Raw genomic sequence first — 25047 nt, 5'->3', positions numbered from 1 at the left:
CACTTACCTGGAGGAGACGCCGAGGAAGCTTCTGTTCCGGTGGGAGACAGGAATCTCTGCAGTGGACCTCAGCCACCTGAGCAGCTGCTGGGGTTTCCAACGGTGAGCGTCTGACCCTGTGATTCCCCGCAGGTTTGTAATATTGGGTTGGTGTTGTGGTTTTCATGGTGTTGCTCTTTGAGGGTGAGTTTGTGCCTGCCTGTGTCTGTTTCAAAACTAAAGTCGAGATCATGTAATGTAACCCAGGAGAAAAGCCCTGAGCCTGTACTGAGTGCTGTGAACTCCAGGTGAGAGAGAGAGGGAGGTTTGGAGGAGGAAATCAAATACATCAACAGGGGAGAATGCGAAAGGTCTGCAACTTGGCAGGCTGAGACTTATCTCCCCCCTCCACAAGAGGGGAAACTGACGCATGGAGTGATCTGATTCCCCTCTCCAAATTATTTTGCAAAGGAAGGGGACTGGGGCTCCTATCCAAACCAGTTCCCTTCCCATCAACACTGCTTTCCCTGCTTCAAGACTGCTGTAGGGGCTGAATATTTCCATTAAACTATGGCTCCTTCGTTTGCCCTACAACAATAAATTAGACTGGCTTGGGGGGGGCTATTCCCCCCTCCCCCAAAGCTGTGTGGATATTAAAGTTTTTTGAGGGCAGGGGCATGATAATATTCCAGATCAATCAAATGCCCATCTCAGCTTTCTAGCCATCTAGCAGCTCTAGGGCAGGGAAGGAAGGTGCTCTTGGTGCAGAGTGGTTGCAAAACAGGGGTGAATTTAGTGGAGGGCAGTGGCTCCGGTTGAAATCCCGCCTGATGCAGCCACACAGACTCACTGGCAGCGCTGGGAGAGGCCAGGAGTGGAAACAGGTGGCCTGGGGGTGGGGGAACATTTGCCCTCAGTCCTGAGCTCTGGAATGGACTGGCTGGGTGGTGGGTTCAGTCTAGTCTTCCAGCAGGTTGCTCACACTGGGGTTTGTGGTTTTCATCTGGCTCCACCGAAAAGATCAAACAAGCCTAGTAGAAAAGGGGGCTGAGAGAGGCAGGAAAGGGTGTGTAAGGGGTTAAAGTGACCCATCAATGAAAGAGTAAAACCAGAGTTTGATGGGTTTTCCCCCAAGCCAGACTCCTGCAAACAGCGGGCAGGGCCGCCACGTTCCCCACCGGGGCTATGGTTGTGGGCACGAAAGGCCGGAAGCACATGTGGGACTGGCGCAGTCCCTCCTCTCGCAGCACTACACCCCTCTCTGGCCCAAACTCTGTCCCGAGCCTGCCCCCCCCTCACGCACTCCTCCACACCTGCACCCTCACGCTCCGCCCTCCCTCCACGCGTGCTACCTCCACCCTTCCTCACGTCACCCTGCCCAGCCCGAAGCCTGCACCAGTCCCCTCTGTCACTCAGCGCTGACAAGTTCTCCTGGTCTGGCTCCGCACCTCTCCACAGGTGGTCGTGCAGCTGTCTGGAGTGCTTATGCTTCACCCTTCTAATTCACCTCACTTCATCAAGCGGAACTGATTACAAGTGGGAGGAAGATCTTATGTTGACTCCTGCAAAAAGACATTTTTCTCTTTATTATTGCACTACTTTGGGGCTGCTTATAACGTCCTTACCAAGGTCATAAAAAGTCATATAAGTTATACCAACCATGACATCATGCAGAGACTTTATCTAAACTCCTTGAGGACTGCTCGTGATAAAGCCAGATATTAGTCACCCTGGCGTTGCTTTGAATGAGGCGTTTCTACTTTTGGGCGGGATGCGGGGCAGAGTGCGTGGTCGTGGACGAGCGCACTGCAATCAGCAGAGTTCTAGGGGCGGGCGTCATGCGGGGTTCTTTCTGGCGCGGATCGGCGGAGAGGTTGAAGGAGGCCGAGTGGTTGGGGCTAACTAGTGCGGGATGCAGCAAGCGCGGGGAGTTAGGCGCAGTGAGAGGTGGTGGTGGGTCGGGGCCTGTAGGGAGGAGGGAGGTCCTATTTTACCTGCTGTGCATCTGGTCACCCCAGTGTGCCGTCTTCTTCCCCCCAACCTTGTTTCACATGAGGTGGAGCCTGGCGTAGGCGGTTTGTTTCCATGGGGCGGGCGGCACTGGGTGCGGGGAAGGATGGGGGGCAATTTTATATTTAATTAAGGAAATATTTTTATATGTTTAATGACATAAACATTAGGAAGAAATCCTTGCTACATATTGACTGACAGACCAGGGCTAGTGTGGTTACGGAGGTCTGGTAGAGGGCAAATCCTCGGTCCTGGCTGATGTTTTCTGTCAACCGACTGTGCCCTAGAGCAGGGTCTAGGTTACTCAGGACTGCGCTAGAGCCAATAGGCGGACCGGACTGATTGATCACTGCAGCCATTAGAGCGGCTAAATCAGGGCACCTGGGTTTACAGGAGGCCTGCCAGTCAGCGAGATGGGCGAGCAGAGGAGAGGAATTGCTGAGAAGGTAGGACCAAGAGGCACAAGGAGCTGAGGTGATGAGGCTGTGCTGTGGAGGACTACGGCGTACCAAGCGTTCTCAGCACCGGCAGGACCTTCGGTGGGATAAGAAGGTGTTTGGGCAGGCGTTTGGGGATAGTACCAGGGAGTATGGTAGCTGTCATCGCAGCTGTTACACGGACCGGCCACTTAGACCTTCTGCCAGATCCGACGGCGCCCTGGGCCTAACCCGGACAGTATGCGGCCGGGCGGGTTCCCCCACAAGCATCCAACTTCTGATCTGCACAGCGTGGCGTCGACCCACGCTGTGTCGGGAGCCTCACTGAGTCGTGAGCAATCTGCGCCATGAAGCGCCGGACCCACAGGTAGCGGAGACTTTGTTCACAGCTATCAGAAACAGATCTATTTTCCCTATTATCGAAAGTGCACATCACGCTAATTCAACTATATTGATGCACATGTATGTATGATCACATTTGTTCTATTATTTATTCTCATGCAAGTACATACGATCTGAAAAGAGAAAGGGGTTTGTTTAACAAGTGTTTTTTTTTTTTTTTGTTTTAGTCATCAAAACTGTTAGAATTGGGCCCCGCACTTCCTAAAGTTGGCCCTGTTATGGCAGTTGGCCAGCCCTCCTTTTGCACCCCCAACTGTCCCCTCAGAGGGGGAGGGGGATCAGCAGCCTTAACCAGCCTGGGGTTTCCCTCTCGATGGAGGATTCCCCCTCCTCAGCCATTAACTCGCTCCAGAATCACCCCCTCCATGTGCCCCAGTGGAGACAGGACAGCCAGCCCCAATTAACCTCTACCCTGCGGCAGACTGAAGGGGATTAAAGTCCCCCCAGGCCAGGCCTGACCACGGCTTCTGAGCCCCTTTCCCATTTGGCATCTCAGGTGGGCAGTTGGGGTGGGGGAAGGGTCAGTTCAACTGCCATAACTGCCACTTTGGCGGGGCCCATTCTCAGCTGGAAAGGGGGGAGGGATCCCTAATAAAATCCTCAAACCCATTGATATGGTAAATACTCCCCCGTCACTAAAGAGAAGAGAAAACTTTTGAAGGATTCAAATTTAAAAATATAGAGGAAGAAAATTAAACAGGTCAATTTTGAACCTTTGGCATTTTATGCAGCATGAGTTCCTCCCAAGAGGGAAATGGTTCGTCCCATGAGTTGGGAGTTTAGTGCCATCTCGCTGGTGGCGGGAGCACGGGCGATAAAGTAACAGGGGAGCCCATTTTATTGTTGTTTTTTATTTTGCTGTCAGGAATTTTTAAAGAAAAATCTGTGGTTAAAGTATTGGCTCCTTTTAACCTGAGGATTAAAAATCCAGAGTCAGGGGATCATTTTCCATCTCCCCCAGGGTGCAAATGGTCCCTCCCCAGCCCAGGGTGGCAGCTCACTGTTGTCCTTCCCATCGGGGGTGGATAGTGGTGTGTGTGTGGAGTCAACACTGTATCACTAGAGACAATTCTCCAGTCTCTGCTTTGTAGCTCTGATCTCCATTCTGAACAAGGAGAAGTCACTCCTCCCTGCGACAGCTGCTGTGGGCCCTGAGCAGGCTCAGTAAGAACTTGGGATTGCTTCCAAAAAAAGAAAATAAAAGTTGCCCTGGCTGCTGGCAAAGAGCCGAGCGTGTGGGAGTGTGTGTCTGCAAAATCACAGCTTTGGGTAAAGGACAACAGGGAGCATGTGCAAGATCAGCAACTATGTCACCCCTTACTGCACATGCTCCAGACAAGCCAGTCGGTTAGGCAGCTGGTTGGTCGGAAGCTGTTCGTCCTGGTCACACCTTGTTTTCAAAGTCAGAGCTGTCAATCCGAATTCTGGGCTAGTGGTCAAGACAGAGCATGGGCATGTGAGGGACCTGTTTCTAAGGGCATATCTATGCTACGAAATTAGGACGATTTTATAGAAGTCCATCTTTAGCAACTGATTTTATACAGTCGATGGTTCATGTCCCCACTAAGTGCATTGGGTCGGCAGAGTGCATCCTCAGTATCACAGCTAGCATCTACTCAGGGAGTGGTGCACTGTGGGTAGCTATCCCACAGTCCCTGCTGCCCACTGGAATTCTGGGTTAAGCTCTCAATGCCTGATGAGGCTAAAACATTGTCACTGGTGGTTTTGGGTACATGTCATCAGTCTTCCCTCCTCCTTCCCTCCCTTCTTGAAAGTAATGGCGAACAATCATTTCATGCCATTTTTCCTGGGTTATCCGGTCAGATGCCATAGCATGGCAAGCGTGGATCCCACTGCTTTTGTGAGCATTGCCAACACTTTGTGCATTATCTTGTAGTAAGTACAGAGCCTAGCTAGGAGCCACCAGCATGAGGAAGATTGTGAGGAGGACATGGACACAAACATTTCTGAAAGCACAGGATGTGGCAACTGGCACATGGCGTCATTGGGCCATGTTGATACAGTGGAACGCTGATTCAGGGCCCGGCAAACAAGCACAGAATGGTGGGACTGCATAGTGTTGCAGGTATAGGATGATTCCCAGTGGCTGCAAAACTTTCACATGCATAAGGCCACTTCCATGGAACTTTGCGAACCACTTTCCCCTGCCCTGAAGCTCAGGAATACCAAGATAAGACCTGTCCTGACAGTTGAAAAGCGAGTGGCGATAACCCTTTGGAAGCTTGCAACACCTGACTGCTACTGGTCAGTCACAAATCAGTTTGGAGGGGGCAAATCTACCATGGGAGCTGCTGTGATCCAAGTAGCAAGCACAATCACTGACCTTCTGCTAACAAGGGTAGTGAATCTTGAAAATGTGCAGAGCATAGTGGATAGCATTGCCACAATGGGGCCCCTCTTTGGGACCATGCCAAGAAAAAGAACATTCTCTCTTATCTCCTCCCTGCCCCCATTTTTCATTCTTTTTTTCTTCATCCTCTGCCATGGTAAACCCAGTCCTTGGCGTGGATTCCACACACACACCGCTCCCCCATAGCATTGCTATTCTCCAAGATGATCCCTTTTAGCCAAGCACAAACAGCCCAGCATGCCTGGGGTCTAATGTGCTGGGAATCAACAAACAGGGGATTACTGTTCCCTTACAGAACTTCCCCTATTTCAATCAGGTGACCATGAGCGATATCACTCTTCTGACCTGAGGCTGACACAGAAAGATAAGGACCGAATGTTGCATGAACGTGACCAAACCCTAGGACCATTTGCTGCCATGCTTTGTGCTGCAATGGTTCCAGACCACTTGCTACTGGCTTGGCATGGTAAAGTGTCCCACCACGGAGGATGGAATAAGACAGCCCTCCTCAGAAACCTTCTGCACAGGCTTTCAGAGTACCTCCAGGAGGGCTTCATGGCAATGTCCCTGGAGGATTCCCACTCCATCTCCAGGCACGTAAACAGACTTTTCCAGTAGCTGTACTGTACTGGCCATGAATGCATCCCAAGTCTTCAGGGCAAATCAAACATTAAACACAATTGCTTTTAACCCTTGTGGTGTCATTACAAATGTGCACTCACCAGAGGTGCCTTCTCTGCCATCAGGATCCAGGAACAATAGGTCCTGGGAGGGTATTGGCTCCAGAGTGAGGAAGAGGTCTTGGCTGCTGAGGAGAATGGATTGTCTGCTTGCCTGCTGTGCGTTCTCCTCCTCTTCCTCATCCACAAAATCTTCCTCCCTGTTGCCTGAGGCTGCCACGTTGCAGGTGTCTACAGAGAGTGCTGGGGTACTGGCAAAGTCTCCCCCCTAGAATGGTATGCAGCTGATCATAGAAACGGCATGTCTGGGGCTCTGATCTGGAGCAACCATTTGCATTCTTTGACTTTTGGTACCCTTGCCTGAGCTCCTTAATTTTCACGTGGCACTGCTGTGCGTGCAGCCTCTCTCCACCATGCCTAATGCAATTTTGGCATAGATATTGGCATTTCTTCTGCTGGTTCAGAGTTCTGCCTGCACAGATTCTTCTCCCCATACAACAATCAGATCCACTGTCTCTGTTAGCTCCATGCTGGAGCTCGTTTGCGATTCTGGGCTTGCATGGTCACCTGTGCTGGTGAGCTCACCATGCTGACCAAACACAAAATGAAATTCAAAAGTTCCCAGGGCTTTTCCTGTGTATTTGGCCAGTGCAGCAGAGTTTAAAATGCTGTCCAGAACTGTCACCTTGGAGCACTCTGCGATAGCTTCTGGAGGCCAAGAACATCTAATTGCAACAGTGCTGCATCTACACTACCCCAAATTCCACCCAGGAAGATCGATTTTAGCACTACTCCCCACATCAGGGAGGAGTACAGCAGTCGATTTTAGGACACCTTTAGGTCGGTGAAACCGGGGTTGGTTATGTAGATGCATTCATTATAAAATTGACCTAATGAGGCTAAAGTCGACCTAACCCCATCGTGTAGACCAGGTCTAAGAATAGGAAGATGTATAAAGAAAGAGGTACAATGTAGCATTACCATAAAAAGCCACTTGCCAGCAATAGTTTCAAAGTCTGGAGGCTACGTCTGAAAAGGAGAGAGGCGTGCAGGAAGAGCCGGGAAGCCAGCAAGAGAAGCCAAAGAATAACTGTGGCAGAGATAGAAAAGAAAGCTGGAGTAGAGCTGAGCAGACTGAGCAGGAATTGAACAGCAGTAATTTTTCTTTTAAAAGAAAACAGCAACAGATTTATAGCATAACCTTAATATTATTTTAACTATGGTTTAGTTTACAGAGCAGTATAAGGAGTTAGTATGTGTGTGCTTTAAGTGTGTGTGTGTTTTAAGTATACTTACAGCACCGGCTAGTGGGGTGGGAGGCTAAGGGGGCACCACACTAAGAGGGCCATATGACCTACCCACATTACTCATCCCTGCCACACTCCTAGCCCGGGGGCCAGGGCCTCCACATGACTCCTCCCTGCCCCATCCCTACCCCAGGGCTTCCACGCTTTCTCCATCCTGCGTTTCCCCCTCCTCCCCAGCCCCATCTTTCCTTATCTGAGGCTGGGGAGGTTTTCCAGGTCTGGTTCAGAGGTCTGGTTCAGAGCTCTGGTGCTGAGCTGGGCAGCGTGGCTAGGGGGCAGCATGTTGCCCTCGGTGTGACCCCTATGTGACGCAAGTGTATACATATATAAACTTTAAAATAATTTAAGATCTGTTGTCAGTAATTTGTTGCAAACTGACTACTTGCAACAAATTGCTTTGCTTAGAATCATTTGAACTATATGCTATAATAGTTTAAGTGCTCTTTAATTTGCAAGATAGGATTTGTGTCTCGGAGACACCATAATGGAAGATGCTTTAGCCAAACACAAGTTGTTGGGCTCCATGCAGGGGTAATTCATTGTAATGTCATGGCTTGTGTTATGTAGATGACATAGATGATTGACTGGTTTCTTCTGGCCTTAATATCTATGAATTTCTGAAGCCTTTTTCTGATCCCTCTCCACATTCACCTTTACCAACCTTCCCCCTTCACATGGATGTTTGGTGCAGAAGTTGGTTGTGTCTAGCTTACAGACAAGGAGAACTTTTTATGGAGAGGCAGACACAGCACCAAATTATACAGGAATTGTCTGCAGTAACTGGTGAAGAAAATTCCCTTCTGCACAAAACGGTGTCTTATAATAAAAACCCTTGGAATGCGTAAATACAGGTGTCGCTAGTGTTCAGGACTACCAACAAAAGCACAAATTAGTTAATTAAAATATTTGTGGTATAATAACTAGCAGCTTTTTTGCTTATTTTACAGTTTCAGAACCAAAGTGAACAAGTACAACGTATATCAATTGAGTATCAGAGGGGTAGCTGGGTTAGTCTAAATCTGCAAAAGCTGCAAAAAGTCCTGTGGCACCTTAGAGACTAAAAGATGTACTGGAGCATGAGCTTTTGTGGGTGAATACCCACTTCATCGGATGCATGCATTCGTGCATCCAACGAAGTGGGTATTCATCCACGAAAGTCATGTTCCAATATGTCTGTTAGTCTATGAGGTGTCACAAGACTCTGCTGCTTTTTTATATCAATTGAGTAAATGTCATCTCACTAACGGCGAACTATGGATCTTAACCTCCAGTGTAATGAATAAGTCCATTCACAGAAAATTTCTAAAATGTGACCTTCAGGTGTTTCCACCAGCGATTTCACTGCATGATGGCATTTGAGTTGAGATAAAATGGATTTGCAGTGTTACATTAAACTACTGTACTGCATCTTTTCAGATACATGAATTGACTGTTCAGAGAAAGAAATATCGCTAGGCCAGATAAATCCTTCATCTGCCCTCTCCTTAACATCTTTCCATATAAGTTGGATATAAGATTAATATTAACAATAGTGTTCTAAATATTGATTATTTCAGTAGAGAACATCAAAGTGATTTGAATAAACATTAACACTTATTAAAGCAAAGGTGCTGTCATTGCAGGCACAAAACTGTTAGCATGACATACAACACTGGGAACCATTTTGTACCCTTCCAAAAACTTGATCAAACCGAGAGTTGGCATTTCTGTGCTGGAATTTAAAAGGAAAGGAAGTGGAGATATTATAGCACAGATGAAGAGTTCTCCAAGTAACTAGGAAAGTAAAGTGTACCAAGCCACACTTCTACTGTGCAACTCTCCCAGCAAGATTAAAGAGTGGTTTACCTAGTTGCAGTGTGTGTGGGAATAGGGTTGTATTATCCCTTAAGTTGTTTGTGAGCCCTCTGATGGTATTCAATGTGATGTGTGTGTATTAGAAGCCATCTGAAATCAGTCTAACCACAGTGTGCACTAAGCTAGGTCTTATGTTTGTATGTAAATAATAAACATGGTTTTTGGGAGCCAATTGTATCTGATAGTTTCTTCATATAACTTTTGTTGTGCACCATACAAAAGATGTGACACTAATGATAACAGTTTAGATATTTATACAACTATGAAATAAATTCTGATAAATGTAGCCATTTTTCCTGTTCTTAATTTGTCTAAGAACAAAGCACGGTTAGTCCTATTGACTTCTTAAATTAGAATAACAGAATATCAGAGTTGGAAGGGACCATCAGGATGTCATCTAGGCCAGCCCCCTGCTTAAAACAGGTCCAATCCCCAGATAGATTTTTGCCCTAGATCCCTAAATGGCCCCCGTCAAAGACTGGCCTCTTAAACCCAGGATTGTGAGTTCAATGCTCAAACCACTGAGCTATCCTCCCACAAATTATAACTGTTGTCCATATAAACTATGTAAAAACATTACATCTGGATCTGCCACAATTTGGTTGACCATTACTTTTGGCTGATTTTTTTCACACGTGTGGTATGACTGCTATCGAATCAGATACAAAATAGAAACTCGGGTCTGACATTTGGCAGAGTGTAGCCCAGACACGGACTTTTGCCTCTGGGAATGTTCATGTCTCATCTTAATGGCACAAGTTACAACGACCCCAAAAGTATTTTCTTACTTACAGCCACTCACATCCCAGTTCCAGATTTGAATAATTATGAAATAACCTATTCATTTACTAACAGCCACTGTTATGAATCTCAGCCCATATTTATTCTGGTGAAATGTCTGAAGAGGCGTCTCCCGCCCTGATGAATGACTAAGAAATGTTCTTTGAACCGGGGGCTGGAACTCAGGGGAGGGGGTGCAGGAGCGGCCGCACCCCCGCCGAAGGTGTGTTTGCACCCCCCAGGGTGCCCAGCCCCCCTTGACATCCTGCTCCAATATACCCGCCTTTGCGAAGGAACTGGGACCGGGAGCACCAACAACCATTGGGTACCGAACTTCACCTGTCTCCGCTGCGGTCCCTCTGCCCTCGCTTCCCCAATCGAGCCGAGTCCTCCCCAGCCTAGACACGGCCCGTACTGCTGCGGGAGGAGCGGGCTCGGGCGGACCTTCTTCGTAGCCGCCGAGGAGCCTGTGGGCCGAAGGCCGGCCCCAGCGAGAGCGTAGCTCCCGTCTGCAGTGGCTGCGCCCCCAGCGCGAATGGTTGAGCAGGGTGCCGGGTAGACTTGGCGAGGGGCAGGCGGCCGTCGGAAGGAGAGGACGCCGCAGGTGTGAGGCTGAACTCGCGCCTGGCGGAGGGAGCTGTGGGGGCGGAGCGAACCGCGCCTGGGGCCCGGAAGACGACCCCCGGGGCCGGTTTTGATGCAGCGGAGCCAGGCAGGTCGGCGCCCAGCCGCTCGAAGAGGCCCGAACCGACCCCCTGCTCGCGTGCTGGGGCGAGGCGGGACTTCGCCGGGGCGCGCTTGCGGGGGCTGCCGGGTTCTGCCCTTTCCCGCCGAGCCAGGCCCGGCGGGGTGGGCAGGTCCTTCGGGCATTCTCTGGCCTGTGCTGCTGGGGCTGGGACCAGCCTGCTCGGGAGACCGGGTTAGGTGACCAGACAGCAAATGTAAAAAATTGGGACAGGGGAAGGGGGATAATAGGAGCCTATATAAGAAAAGGACCCCAAAATTGGGAGTGTCACTATAAAATCGGGACATCTGGTCACCCTAGACCGGGTTAGAGGCCAGGCTGAGGCCGTTGCACACACTGGCAATGGCCGACGCGCTGGGAGGCTGCACTGAGTCCATGGGTACCGAATGAGGGTGGGGGTTTCCTTCTGTGACTTTCCCATCAGCCAGCGTGTTGGGGATTCAACCAGAGCCCCCCTGAGCGAAAAGCCTGCGCTGCTGCTGCTTGAGCTACAGCTCTCTGGCTGGGGCTCCCAGGGGCTGTGTAGATGGCAGTATTAAGTATGAGATTAATTGTAACATTAAGTATAAAAGCCTTTGTGTAGGCGGGACCCCTATGTCCTTGTTACATTGAAACCACTGTATTATTTATATGTGTTAAAATATTCTATGTAGTCTTTGTCTTTTATTTTACTGCGGCGCTTTCATTCTTTCATGTAACTCTGTTCATTTTACTATGTTCTATGTATTCTTTCTTGATTCACTCACTACATTATAATCACTTGTTTCCTTTTAAATGAATCATTCTTTTGTTTTCAAAGGGAAAAAAAACACCAAAAAACCCCCTCAAAACCTGCAGCTGGGCTGTGTAGGCTGACACCAGTTCATGGGGCTCAGCCCTTTTAATTGCAGTGCAGATACCTAGGCCCCTGCTGGAACCTGGGCTTTAGGACTCTGATCGGTGTAGGTCAAGAACAATAAGAGAGATTACCTCCCCCACATTGTCTCTGTAATATCCTGAGAACAAAACAGCTACAACAATGTAACACTAATTCCCACTCAGTAAAGACTGCAAGCCCAGAGAGGGAGCGACTGGGGAGTGGACCACCCCTGTACTCACCCCTACAATGCCACTCCAGTGCCCCACATTCACCCTGCAGTATTGGCTCCAGCAGAGTCCTAGGGGGCTAGCTGGGTCCAGTGCCCTGCTATAGGCATTATATCATGGCTGGAGGGGCTGCAGTGCTACTCAGGTTTGGTCTGCCCAGCCCTCCAGCATGGTGACAGAATGTCAGGTGTGGTGGCTAAATGTGAATGGGACTATGACCTGGTGCTCCAGGTTGCTGTGACACTCACTGACATTTGACCTGCCTGCCCCATCATGGCAGAGGGTCAGGAGGATGACGCCTCAGAAGTGGTGCAACTCTTTGTGCCAGTATACAACACCCACAGCAGAGGGTCAGGCACAACTCCCGGAGCCACCACTGTCGGTTGAATGAATAGAAAACATTGTCAATTACATTTTTTTTACACTGTGACAGACCTGAACCCATAGTAATGGTACAAACTTTCAATCCCGTCAGGGCCCTCTCAGTTCTATGGATTACTGTACCTCTGCCTCACCTGCAACAACTATTCCTCTACCAGTGTGTAAACTTTGCCATGCTGTTGGGTTGTTTGTCCTTTCAGATGTCTGTGACGTTTGAGGATGTGGCCATGTATTTCTCCCCAGCGGAGTGGGCACTGCTGGGCGAAGAGCAAAGGCGACTTTACAGACACGTCATGTGGGAAAATTACCAGATTCTGGTCTCATTAGGTGAGGAGCTATTTCCCTGAGATCAGGGCCACAGACACAATAACTGAGATGAAGCATTGGTCTGAGTGGTTGGGTGGAGAGGTGTCTATGCGGTTTGAAGGAGGGGTGCATATGTGTGGATGGATAGAGGCATGTTTAATTGAGCAGAGCAGCCAGTTCATGGGGAGACAAGGTGGGTGAGGTAATATCTTTTATTGGGCCAATTTCTGTTGGTGAGTGTGAGAAGCTTTTGAACTCTTCTTCAGGTCTGGGAAAGGGAAGCTTCTCTCTCTCACCAACAGAAGTTGGTCCAATAAAAGATATTACCTCACTCACCTGGTCTCACTAATATCCTGGGACTGATGGCTCCAACTACATTGCATATCTTGAAGAGGACACACTTCCATCCATGGTCACTAGGGCTCCACAGTTTAATGTAGGAGAATTCTGGCTTTTGTAGTTCCCCAGACTGAGCACATGAGCAGAAAAGGGTCCTGTGTTCTGCAGGCTACAGGATGAAATAGCCAATACCACAGTTCAGGAGAAAGACAGACTGGGTTCATCTATGCTGATATAAAAGACCAACACCGTGGCTGTGGTTCGCCTGGGTCAGTTGACTCAGGACGTGAGACTCAGGCTGGGGGGCTAAAAATTGCAGTGTATATGTTCATGCTCGGGTTGGAGCCCGACCCTGCTGCAGTCCTCAGGGGAGTAGGGTCGGGGCTTGGTCGGGGTGGGGGGAGACCAAGGGTGGGGGCTTTGGTGAAGAGGTGGGGCAGAGCAGGGGTGGGGGCTTTGGAGAAGGGTTGGAGTCGGGACAGAGCTTGGGTGGGAGGAGGTGGGGCAGGAGCGGACCATGGGCGGGGGGCCATGGGAAGGGATGGAGTGGGAGTGGGGCTGGGGTGGAGGAGGGGGGAAGAGGCAGGCCTGGGGCAGAGTGTGGGCAGAGGAAGAGGCAGAGCAGGGGCTGGAGCAGCATGCAGCTGCAAAAGGCAAATTTCCTGGTGCTGGGCCATAGTAGAGTAACTTTCCTAGGACAAGGAGAAATATCCAGGTTTTCCCATGTGTTCCCCCCAATCCCTTTAGACACTGTAGTCCTCTCCATCTGCCCTTTCCACAGGTGCCAGGTTGTTTGCAACTCAATATCCCGCCACTGTCAGGCACCAGGAGTGTTGACCATAAGCTGCAGTTCATGTTTCTGTAGAAAAACAATTGTCTATTAGCCTTCACAGTTAGTTCATAGCCTAATTGGCACAAACATTGCATATGGAGCTGCGCAATGTTCTTAGAAATTCTTAGGGGTGATGCTTTTCTCTAAACAGGAATACAAACCCCCAAGCCAGTGGTGATCTCCAACATAGAGCGAGCGGCAGAGCTGTGTGTCCAGCGTCCTACAAAAGATGAAGATGAAGACATCTTGAGAGACACCCACCCAGGTGAGGAAGGAGTTAAAGTGTTGTGCAGGGAATGAATGAGTAGCTTGAAGGCAGCTGGAATCCTGACACATTTTGGCCAAAGTGACAATCCATCCAGTAATGTTACTTTTTTAGTCTAATGTTGTTAGGCTTTTTTAGAACAGTATCACATTGTCGGCTCTCATTCAATTCATGATATACTATAACCACCACATTCTTTTCTGATGCACTGCTGCCAAGCCAGTTATTCCCCATTCTCTATTGTGCATTTCAATTTTCCTTCCAAGGTGAACTGTTTTGAACTTGTTTCTTAAATTTCACCTTGTTGTTTTCAGACCAATTCTCCAATTTGTCAACATCATTTAGAAATCTAATCCTGTCCACCAAAGTGTTTGTAACCCTTCCCTGGCTGTCTGAATCATTGGCCAAGCAGCACTTTGGAATCTCCCTTCCAAGTTCAGCCCCAGTTTTGTAGGGACCCAACATCGTTCCATTGCTTTTTTGGGCTCTGAATTGACATTAATAAGGGATTTCCTTATTACTCTCCAGGACTGGTTGGGAGGCAACATCATGTTGTGGGAGTGAGGAGACCTGGACTCTATTCTTCATTCTGCCACTGAGCTGCTGGCAGATCTTGGACAATATTGTATTAATTCATATAGACAATATGGGCCCAAAGAGACAAAGGTGATAACGTGACACTGTTATGGCAGACATTAAAGAGTGTTAAATAAGGTTTGGGGGTTGGAATACAGAGACAGAAGCCTGCGTAATACCATGGAAAACAGCATGAAAAATTCTTTCTAGTCTTTTCTTAAAGATAGAGAAAAAGAAGGAAAAAGAGTTATGACATTTGAAATGTCAGGTGTGACCTAAGAACTTTTATTTTGGCTATGTCCCTCGTTTCCTTTTCCTTTACCCAGTAAAATTCTTTAGACAAAAGGCCTCTGTTTGAAAGTCTTTTAGATGGTAATAACGATGGTAATAACTGTCCTTTTGGGGAAAAGAGAAGCAGCTAGCTGAAATAGGCTGGAGCTGTTGTTGATATTATTAAATTCCGATCCCGTTTCCTAGGAGACAAAACAAGACAAAGCCACTCAAGGCAGAAGAGAAAAGAACAGCAAAGATAGAACATGCGGCTTCTGTCTTGGGTTTACTCTTACTTGCTGCTTCATGGCTGGAGAAACACAGGCACAGCACATGGTCTGATCAGCTGATTGGAGACCTGCTTGGCAAACCTGGCTAGCGTTAGTCTATTCTGGACAATGCATTTGGCTGCCTCTTTGATCACAGGCTTACAGCAAGGTTGCAAACTATGGCAGTTTTGGCCACCTAAGCCAGACTCGTACTTACTAGAAGGCAAAGGGAGAAGAATAAGAAAGAGAAGAAATATGGTGGGGAATGGAAAGAATTCCTGAGGATTAGGAGGGATGGGGACAAAATCTCTTATTCTAGGTGATTTTGGGGAGTTAGCCGGAACTGGTAGCGGTGGCAATATCCTCTGGTTCCCTCTCTCTGGTGCAGTCTTGTTAAGACATCTCTTAGGATTAGGACAAAGAAGATCTGGGGTCCCAAAAGAGGATCAGGGTGGCAGCATGATGGTATCGCTCAGTTGTTGGCATGCTCCTGCTGTTGCTGTTTTTTCAGTCAATGACTGTTGCATTCAGTCCTGCTCCTTTATTTTCTCCAGAAAGTGTTTTCTTTTGAGAACCCCCAAAAGGAAGTAATGGGCAAAATAGCCCAGCCCCTCATTGTTTTCTGTCAGGCCTAAATTCTAACTCAGTTATTTTAGTTCATTAATGTCCAGTTCCGCACTTCTCTTGCTTACAGCCATCATTTTTCACTGTCCTTGAATTGCATTATAGGCCTTTTATATTTGGACTAGTTCTTGTTTATATTTTGACCTTTTTCCCATCGACATTTATTGTTTTAGGATATTGTAACACTTTATAAACGTTCTCACCGTTTTTACAATTAAACTACCAATTAGGGTAAATTTGTGGGCCCAGTTATTAAAACAGCAAGTTACTCCTTTGACTCAGGTTCTCTCCCACCCTTTCTGTATTTAGTCTAAAAGCTCTTCAACATCAGAGTGATCTCTCTCTAATTTTGTGCAGCACTTGGTGCTAGGGAACGAAGATCTCAGTTGCGCTACCACAGTACAGAGTAGGTGTACCAAATAGCTTCTCCTCTTGTGCATTGCGGAACACACTTCCGACAGTGACCATAAATGAGTAATTTACAGTGCAGGGGAAAGGGCTTCTCTCATTGATAGTCAATCAGTCTATGTGCTGTCAACCAAAGACCTTTTGTCTTGGTGCAGGGTTTCCAGATGCAGAAGAGACATGGGACTGGCCAGCAATTGAAAGCTCTTTGGGCTTCTTCCTCACACAAAGCTCTTTCCCTGGAGCAGGTAGGGAACCAGCTCTGTCCTTTCCAGTAGTGGGAGCTGGACAGCTCATTTCACGAATCGTCCATCAGCTGCAAACTCTCCCCTCACAGAGCATCATAGTAGGAATAGAAGCCCAAACGTGAGAAGTGCTACAGCTCCTCACCCTCACATCCCCCTAGAAACTCCATCTCTTCCCTTACGCAGATTCCCCCAGTCTCTCCTCCTCCCCCATTTTCCACAGAACATGGAGCCGTTGGGATCCATCCCAGTGTGAGTGTTCGCTGTGTGTGTTCCCTGGTAGAGGGGTATCAGTGCTGGTGTGTGATGATGCTGTTCACCCCAGTGAGATGGGCCTCTGAGTAGGGAGAGACTCATGGGGACTGGTTCTCATGTTCATTGACTTGGGGGGCTGTTATCAGGGCCTATAGGATACTGACCTTCTCCTCCTTCCCCAGCACTGGGGCCCCTGGGAGTTTGGCCTCTTGCACTGAAGTGCCAAGGGTAAGCCCTGTTCTAAGGGGAGGGGTGTGGAGTTTTCTCAAGCACATCCCCCTGCTGGGAATATTAGTGGTTTCCCTGTGTGAGCAGCACAGGAAAAACATCTGTATTCTGTTCCCCACCAAGCAGGGGCAAGGAACCTGAGCAGGGCTGAGGGGCAGACTCCTGAGGAAGGGCCTGGTAACCTGGAGCCACTCAGGCCTTTCCCAGCAACATCAGGGAAGAACCATTCCAAGAAATCTGAGCGGAGAAGGCACCACAAGAGGCAGGGGAGGCCACAAAGGCAGAGAAAAAATCTGACCAGAAAGGAGCCAGCAACCTCAAGAGGCCATCAGAGGAGATCCAGGCCATATCTAAAGCCTCCTGCAGAGGGAAAAGCTGAGCCCAGAAAGAGCCTATACACCTGCCGTGTGTGCAGAGAAGAATTCAAGGTGCAGAGAGACCTGATAGGCCACCATTGGATGGTTCATAGGAAACAAGAACTGTATCACTGTAGTGAGTGTGGGGAGAGCTTTAGGAGAAAGAAGGAGTTCAGAGCACATGAGAGAGCTCACAGAAAGAAGAGAGACCATCCTTGTTCTGAATGTGGGAAGATATTCCACAAGTTATCATATCTCATTGCCCACCAGAGAATACATACAGGAGAGAGACCCTATCGCTGTGCTGAGTGCGGAAAAAGATTCTTCCATATATCAGCGCTTAACATGCACAAGAGAGTCCACTCAGGAGAGAGACCCTTTGCCTGCACTGAGTGTGGAAAGCTATTTATGAATTCATCAACATTTCGTAGTCATCAGGCAATCCACTCAGAGAAGAGACCCCATAGCTGTAACCAATGTGGGAAAGGCTTCAAAGTTGCATCAGGTCTTACTAGACACCTGAAAATCCACAGCGAAGAGAGATGCTTCTTGTGCCATGAGTGTGGGAAAAAATTTTGCCTACGAGAACATCTGATCAGACATCAGAGGATCCACACTGGGGAGCAGCCCCATTGCTGTGCTGAGTGTGGGAGAAAATTCAGTCTCCTTCAAAGTCTCAGGAGACACCAGGAAATCCATACTCCAGGGAGACTCCATCCCTGTGCTGAGTGTGGGAAAATATTCCGTCATCCAGAAAATCTCTCTAGACACCAGGGAGTCCACACTGGGAAACTCCATCGCTGCACTGACTGTGGAAAAGGCTTTGTCTATATACATCATTTCAAGAACCACCAAAGAATCCACACTGGAGAGAAACCCTATTGCTGCACTGAGTGCGGGAGAAGTTTCACCCAATCGTCAGGCCTCACCAACCACCAGAGAATCCATTCAGGAGAGCGACCCTATCCCTGCACTCAGTGTGGGAAGTGCTTTGCTCACTCATCATCTCTCACTGAACATCTCAAAACCCACTCAGGAGAGCGACCATATTCCTGCATTCAGTGTGGGAAGCACTTTGCTCGTTCATCATCTCTTACTCAGCATCAGAGAACCCACCCAGGAGAGCAACCATATTCCTGCGCTCAGTGTGGGAAGCGCTTTGCTCGCTCAGCATATCTTACTAAACACCAGAGCACCCACTCAGAATAGAGACTCCTGACCCTGGTGTTTGATGGAGGGAACCTCTTCATTCTCTCACTTCATCCTGTTCCCAAAGCCTGTAAAAGAGGGAGAATTTGCTCCCACTCTGAAATGTTCCCACCTCTTCACTAAGCAGAAACAAGTTTAGGTGCTGGGTTTGTTAAAATAATTTGTGTGCTCCTTGAGATGGGAGCATTTAACCCTAGAGGTACTGAAACATTCCATTGTGGGCATTATGGGCTGCAGCTAAAAGAGAGATGAGTGGAGCCAAGACTGCACTTTGGAGGTCCTGGTTTCTCCCAAGCTGTTTGTTCACCACAGCTCCCGTCCTCTCTGGCTCCACAAATTGAATTAATTATTTTATTTTTTCTGTTTGGAAAAAGGAATAATCGGTAAAGATTCTGACAGAGACTGAAAAGGAGCTTTCGTCTTCTGAGTTAATGACAGGCTGTGACATCCCCTTTGTGCCCCTCATAGTACTGAATCAAAAGGAAGGTTGTTTTTGATTTGGCTTTGAGAGAAAATGATGAAGAAAGCTGTCCCGATAGTTGGTTCCATGCATAATGCACCCAGGGCTCTGTCTTCACACCTAATTGCCAGGCAAGCAGTACCTGGAAGGTTGAAGCAAGGACTGGAAGGTTGGAGACTGGAGTTTCCGGATCAACAAACAGCATGCCATTTGGTGATAGATTGTACCTGCAAATACTTGACATCTATGGATGCCGTTGTCATGATTAGCATGACTACATCACTTAGACATCATCTAAATCATTGTGCTATCAGAAGTCATACACCAGAAAAAAGGCAAGGGCAGGGATGAGAGATGTCAGTTACTTCCTTGTTATAATGGCTTTTTTTAAATAATTCAAATGTGTGTTCCTGGATGAGTTAGTGACACTTTACTGCCACTTAGGGCTTCTACACTAGAACTTATCACTTACCAGAACACTCATCCACATCCCTGCGTGCTGTAAAATATACTGTCCTAAGCACTGGTGTAAACTGGGTTATGTTGATGGGAGAGCTTCCCTGCCAACATAGCTACCGCCTCTCCTAGAGGTGGAGGTGTTATGCTGACAGACAAGCTCTCTCCCATTGGGTTAGAGCATCTTGTATGCTAGCTTGGTGTCTTGAACACTAGCAGAAGCCGTAGCACTTCTAGTGTACATTAGTCCTAACACTTAGGGCTTGTCTACACTGCCCGCTGGATCAGGTCACTCCCCGGCCCAGGGTGGCAGTTCACTGTTGTCTTTCCCACAACAGTGTTGTGGAGGAAACACAGTAACACTAGAGTCAATTCTCCAGTCTCTTCTTTGTAGCTCTGATCTCCATTCTGATAAGCAGAAGTCATTCCTCCCTGCGACAGCTGCTGCGGGCCCTGAGCAGGCTCAGTAAGAACTTGGGATTGCTTCCGAAAAAAGAAAAAAAAAAAAAGTTTCCCTAGCCGGTGGCAAAGAGGCAAGTGTGTGTGGATTCTTTTCTGCAGAATCACAGCTCGGGGGTAAAGGACAACAGGGAGCATGTGCGAGATAGGCAACTATTGAGCATGTGCAGTAAACGGTGACAAACAAGTCAGTTAAGCAGCTGGTTGGTTGAAAGCAGGGCCGTCCTTAGGCATAGGCGACATAGGCAGCTGCGTAGGGCACCTGAAAATTTGGGGCACCACTGGGTCTTAGTGCCCACTCTTGTTTTCCTATCCCTGTTCTGATCCTTCCTGCAGGCTCCCACAGATGGCTGCTCTAGCCTGGTGAGTCTTCCTTGGGAGGGAATCTAGTAGTTAAAAGTGAAAAAACCTCCAGCCTGCCAGACCTATTAGCACAACATTGAAACTGTTAAAGAGACATTCAAGGGGTAATAAAGCCATTTAACAGGCATTTGCCAACCCCAAGGTATATACTGACAGGTTTCAGAGTGGTAGTCCTGTTAGTCTGTACCAGCAAAAACAAGGACGAGTCCTTGTGGCACCTCAGAGACTAACAAATTATTTGGGCATAAGCTTTTGTGGGCTAGAACCCATTTCATCAGCTGTCCACGAAAGCTTATGCCCAAATAAATTTTTATACTGTCAGTTTCTGACTTTACTGACAAAAACAGTTGTGCATTAATGTAATATTTACACAGAACATGTCAGTCTACAGGACCTTAGTTTAAAATTTGCTTTAAAAATATTTCATTAGTGAGCTGGTGAAGATTATAAAATCACATTTCTAAAAAATGCTTGCATAGAGTTTTAGATGCACAATCATCTTTAGCCTTAAATGCGTGGATCTTCAGACATACAGTTTTTTAAATAACTCCTTCAAAAGACCTCCCTTATCTAAAATACACATTTTAATTACTATAGTTAAAAAAAAAGTGCTTCCAAGTCTTCCTGTCCTTTCTGTCCATCCCTTCACCACCTCTCCCCCCACTCCCCACTGAAGAGAGCCCTTAAAGGGACAACAGTCCTTCCCTTCCAGATAGCTGGACAAAGAGTTTCCCTTTCTTTACTTCTGACTATCCGATGAACTAGTTTTAAAAGAACCCTCCAGCAAAATCAGTACCTTAGTAAGACATAAAATCCTTGTTATACCTAAAATCTTTGGAAACATATTTTTTTAAAGTTGGTGAAATTTCATAACCATGTCTCTTGTTATGGAGATCACACAAAGTAAATTACTGTTCTCTTTTTCTAAAAGCAATGAACATTGTTATGAACCCACTAAACCTCTCTGATTAATTTAAAATAATGTCTTTGTTTCAGTGAGTTAAATATGTAGTAATCTGGAATGTTGGCTTAAGGTGTAAGAGTACATTTAAAATATAAATTCAGCTTAGAAATACTGATTAAGAAAATGTAAAACAGAGAAGAGCTGCATCATGTATTCCATTATATGTAATGTTGTATTCAGCAGGACAGCTGACTCACCCTTACTACGAAGTTTTTGCAAATAAATCTCTGACAAACTTCAGGGCATATCAAAAAACCTGTGACTGACATTTTTTATTCCCAAATTTTAGTGTTTTTAATTAGGTACTTTCTTCATGTCCATTCTGCATGAGGGAGAGGGTATGGGAGTCTCTGCGGGGAACTGTGACTCTCCACCACCATGACGCAGGCCGGACATCTCATTATCCTTTGCTGTCTCGTCCCTCCTCCCCCTCTCCCACCAGGCTGTGAGCTTGGGCTGCCATCTGGCATAGGGGCACCAGTTTAATAATACTACTTAGGGCCCCATAAATCCTAAGGACGGCCCTGGTTGGAAGCCACTCGTCCTTGTCACAATTTGTTTTGAAGGTCAGAGCTGTCAGTCCAAATTCTGGGGTAGTGGTCAAGACAGAGCATGGGCAAGTGAGGGAACTGTTTCTAAGAATAGGAAGTTATATAAAGAAAGAGGTAAAATGTAGCATAACCATAAAGACCAGTTGCCAGCAATACTTTCAGAATCTGGAGGCTAGATCTGAAAAGGAGAGAGATGTGCAGGAAGAGCCGGGAAGCCAGCAAGAGCAGTCAAAGAAGAACTGTGGCAGAGATAGAAAAGAAAGCTGGAGTAGGGCTGAGCAGACTGCAGGAATTGAACCACAGCCACAGCAGTAATTTGACTTTTAAAAGAAAACAGCAACAGATTTATAGTGTTAAGCTTAATATTCTTTTAATTATGGTTTAGTGTATAGGATAGTATATAGGGTTAGTATGTGTATGCTTTAAGTGTGTGTGTGTGTGTTTTAATTATACTTGCACCTGCAGCTAGTGGGGAGAGAGGCTAAAGGGGCACCACCCTAAGGAGGCCATGTGACCTCCCCACGTGACCCCTCTCTGCCTCACCCCTAGCCTGGGGGCCAGGATCTCCCCACGTGACTCCTCCCAGCCCCATCCCTAACCCAGGACCCCCACACTTTCCCCATCCTGCCCTTCCCCCCCCAACCTAACCCACCTTACCTGGGACTAGGGAGGTATCCCAAGTCTGACCCCTGAGCTCTGCACTGGGCCAGGCTGTGCGGCCACAGAGCTGTGTGCTGTTGCCAGTCCCACCCCCAGAGCTCAGGCCAGGGGCCGGGCAGTGCAGCCACAGCATGTTCCAGCCAGCCCCAGGCTCTGGGAGTGGGCTGGCAGTGCAGCCACATAGCTGTGTGCTGTGGCCATCCCAGTCCCAGGCAGTGGGTCAGGGGCAGTGTGTGGCCCTCGCTGTGACCCCCCATGCAGCGCCAGTGTATAGATATATAAACTGTAAAGTAATTAAAATCTGTTGTCAGTGATTTGTTGCAAACTGGCTACTTGCAATGAATTGCTTTGCTTGGAATCATTTGAACTATATGCTATTGTAGTTTAAGTGCTCTTTAATTTGCAAGTGGGATTTGTGTCTCGGGGATTTTGTGCGTTCGGAGTTTTAGGATACACTTTATTAGGGATTATTTAATATAACTAATATGAATTAATATAATCAGGTACTTTGTTTTGGAAAAAATACAGTACTGCCTGGGTCAATTACATTATCAGAGGTTATATCCGTGTCCTTTAGTGTTTCTTTAACAACCCCAGAAACTTTTACCTCACGAATAACAGACTAAGGAGGCAATAGGCAGGCTATAAAGAAGTGCCCCAAAAGCCATTTTGGGGGTAACAGTAACCCTGTGTTGTGGTGGGGGAGGTAGGAGAATGGATCATTCCAAAGTGGCAGTTATGGCAGTTGGACCGGGGGTTGGGCAATAAATGCCCTGTATGCGGAGGAGGGGTGGGGGGGAAATGGCTCCCAAATAAAGTGCTTGGCTAATAAACGTGTATCCAAGGTCAGTGCCTGAAAACCTACTTTCTCCCCGGTTGAAATATTCCTCCTACCAAGGCAGAAAAAGAACTGATGGCTGGAAGTGGAAGAAAGAAGAATTCAAACTGAAAATAAGAACAAATGTTCTACAGTGAGGGTGATCAACCACTGGGACAAAGTCCCATGGGAAGTGATGGATTCTCCAGCTCCTGATGTCTTCAAAACCTGTCGGGACACCTTTATGGAAGATGCTTTAGCCAAACAGAAATTGTTGGGCTCCATATTGGGTTAATACATTGCAATATCATGGCCTGTGTTAAGCAGATGACATAGGTGATTGAGTAGTCTCTTCTGGCCTTAAAATATCTATGAATTTTTGAAGCCATTTCTGCACCTTTACCAACATTCCCTCTCCGTGTGGATGTTTGGTGCAGTAGTTGGTTGTGTCAAGATTACAAACCAGGAGAGCTTTTTATGGAGAGACGGACGCAGCACCAAATTATGCAGGAATTCTCTGCAGTAATTGGTGAAGAAAATTCCCTTCTGCACAAAACAGTGTCTTATAATAAAAACCTTGGAATGAGTAAATACAGGTGTCACTAGTGTTCAGCACCAACAACAAAAGCACAAATTGGTTAGTTAAAATATTTGTGGTATAATAACTAGCAGCTTTTTTGCTTATTTTACAATTTCAGAGTCGAAGTGAACAAGTGCAACATATATCAATTGAGTAAATGTCATCTCACTAATGATGAACCACACATCTTATTCATTACTCTGGAAGTTAAGTCCAATCACAGAAAAATTCTAAACTGTGACCTTCAGCTCTTTCCACCAGTGATTTCTGTGCACGATGGCAAGTAAGTTGAGAGAAAACAAAATGTATCTGTGGTGTTATATTAAAGTACTGTACTGCATTTTTTCAGATGCTTGCATTGACTGTTCAGAAAAAGAAAAATCCCTAGGGCAAATAAATCCTTTGCCTGCCCTTTCTTTAACTCCTTTCCATGTAACTTGGATATAAGATTAATATTAACAATAGCGTTCCAAATATTGATTAGTTCAGTAGAGAACATCAAAGTGATTTGAATAAACTGTAGCACTTATTAAAGCAAAGGTGCTGTCATTATAGGCACAGAACTGTTAGGATAACATAAAACACTGGGATCCATTTTGTACGTTTCCAAAAACTTGATCAAACTGAGAGTTGGCATTTCTGTGCTGGAATTCTGGAATTTAAAAGGAAAGGAAGTGGAGATATTCCAGCATAGATGAAGAGTTACTTGAAAAGTAAAGTGTACGAAGAGCCACACGACTACTGAGCAACTCTCCCAGCAACATTAAAGACTGGTTTAACTAGCTGTAGTGTGTGTGGGAATAGGGTTGTATTATCCCTTTGTTTGTGAGCCCTCTGATGGTACTTACTGTGATGTGTGTATTAGAAGCCACCTGAAATCAGTCTGACCACAGTGTGCACTAAACTATGTCTTGTATGTTTGTATATAAATAATAAACATTTTGTGGGGGGCCAATTGTATCTGATAGTTTCTTCATATAATTTTTGCTGTGCACCATGCAAAAGATGTGACACTAATGATAACAGTTGAGATATTTATACAACTATGAACTAAGTTCTAATAAATGTAGCCATTTTTCCTGTTCTCCATTTGTCTGAGGAGGAAGCAGGGTTAGTCCTACAGACTGCTTAAATTGTAACTGTTGTCCATGTAAACTATGTAAAAACATTACAGCTGGATCTGGCACACTTTGGTTGACCAGTGCTTTTGGTTGATTTTTTCCCCCATGTATGTGGCTACTGTCAAATCAGATACAGACTAGAAACTCGGGTATAATATTTAGTAGAGTGTAGCCCAGAGATGGAATTTCACCTCTGGGAATTATCTTCTCTCACCTTAATGGCACTTAGAATATCCCGAAAAGTATTTTACCACTTACAGCCACTCACATCCCAGTTCCAGATCTGAATAATTCTAAAATGATGTATTAATTGAATCTCAATCCACATTTATTCTGGTGAAATGTCTGAAGAGGCGTCTCCCGCCCTGATGAATGACTAAGAAATGTTCTTTGAACCGGGGGCTG

At 46.9% G+C, this 25047-nt stretch overlaps 1 protein-coding gene across 10 annotated transcripts in view; it reads left to right on the top strand.

Moving 5' to 3' along the window:
• LOC116833699 (uncharacterized) overlaps positions 1 to 25047 on the top strand; it is an 80521-nt gene that overhangs the window by 43875 nt on the left and 11599 nt on the right. For 2 of the 10 annotated variants that reach the window (XR_012655859.1, XR_012655860.1), the window contains exon 5: positions 18986 to 20488. The exons of 1 other annotated variant lie outside the window; for it this stretch is intronic. Coding sequence is in view for 6 of the 9 variants with exons in the window: in XM_032784809.2 (XP_032640700.1) it covers positions 12233 to 12359; positions 13661 to 13774; positions 16077 to 16166; positions 16734 to 18211 (1809 nt within the window). In the remaining 3 variants the exon portion in view is untranslated. Of the gene's footprint in view, positions 1 to 10499; positions 10745 to 12232; positions 12360 to 13660; positions 13775 to 15060; positions 15148 to 16076; positions 16167 to 16733; positions 20489 to 23022; positions 24477 to 25047 lie in introns of those variants that run through there. 7 more of the 10 variants (XM_075065904.1, XM_075065903.1, XM_075065905.1 and 4 more) reach the window with 6 other exon arrangements.

The sequence above is a fragment of the Chelonoidis abingdonii genome, chromosome 4, assembly GCF_003597395.2.
Source record: "Chelonoidis abingdonii isolate Lonesome George chromosome 4, CheloAbing_2.0, whole genome shotgun sequence".
Lineage (NCBI taxonomy): Eukaryota > Metazoa > Chordata > Testudines > Testudinidae > Chelonoidis > Chelonoidis abingdonii.
This window is presented reverse-complemented; position numbering and strand designations above follow the sequence as displayed.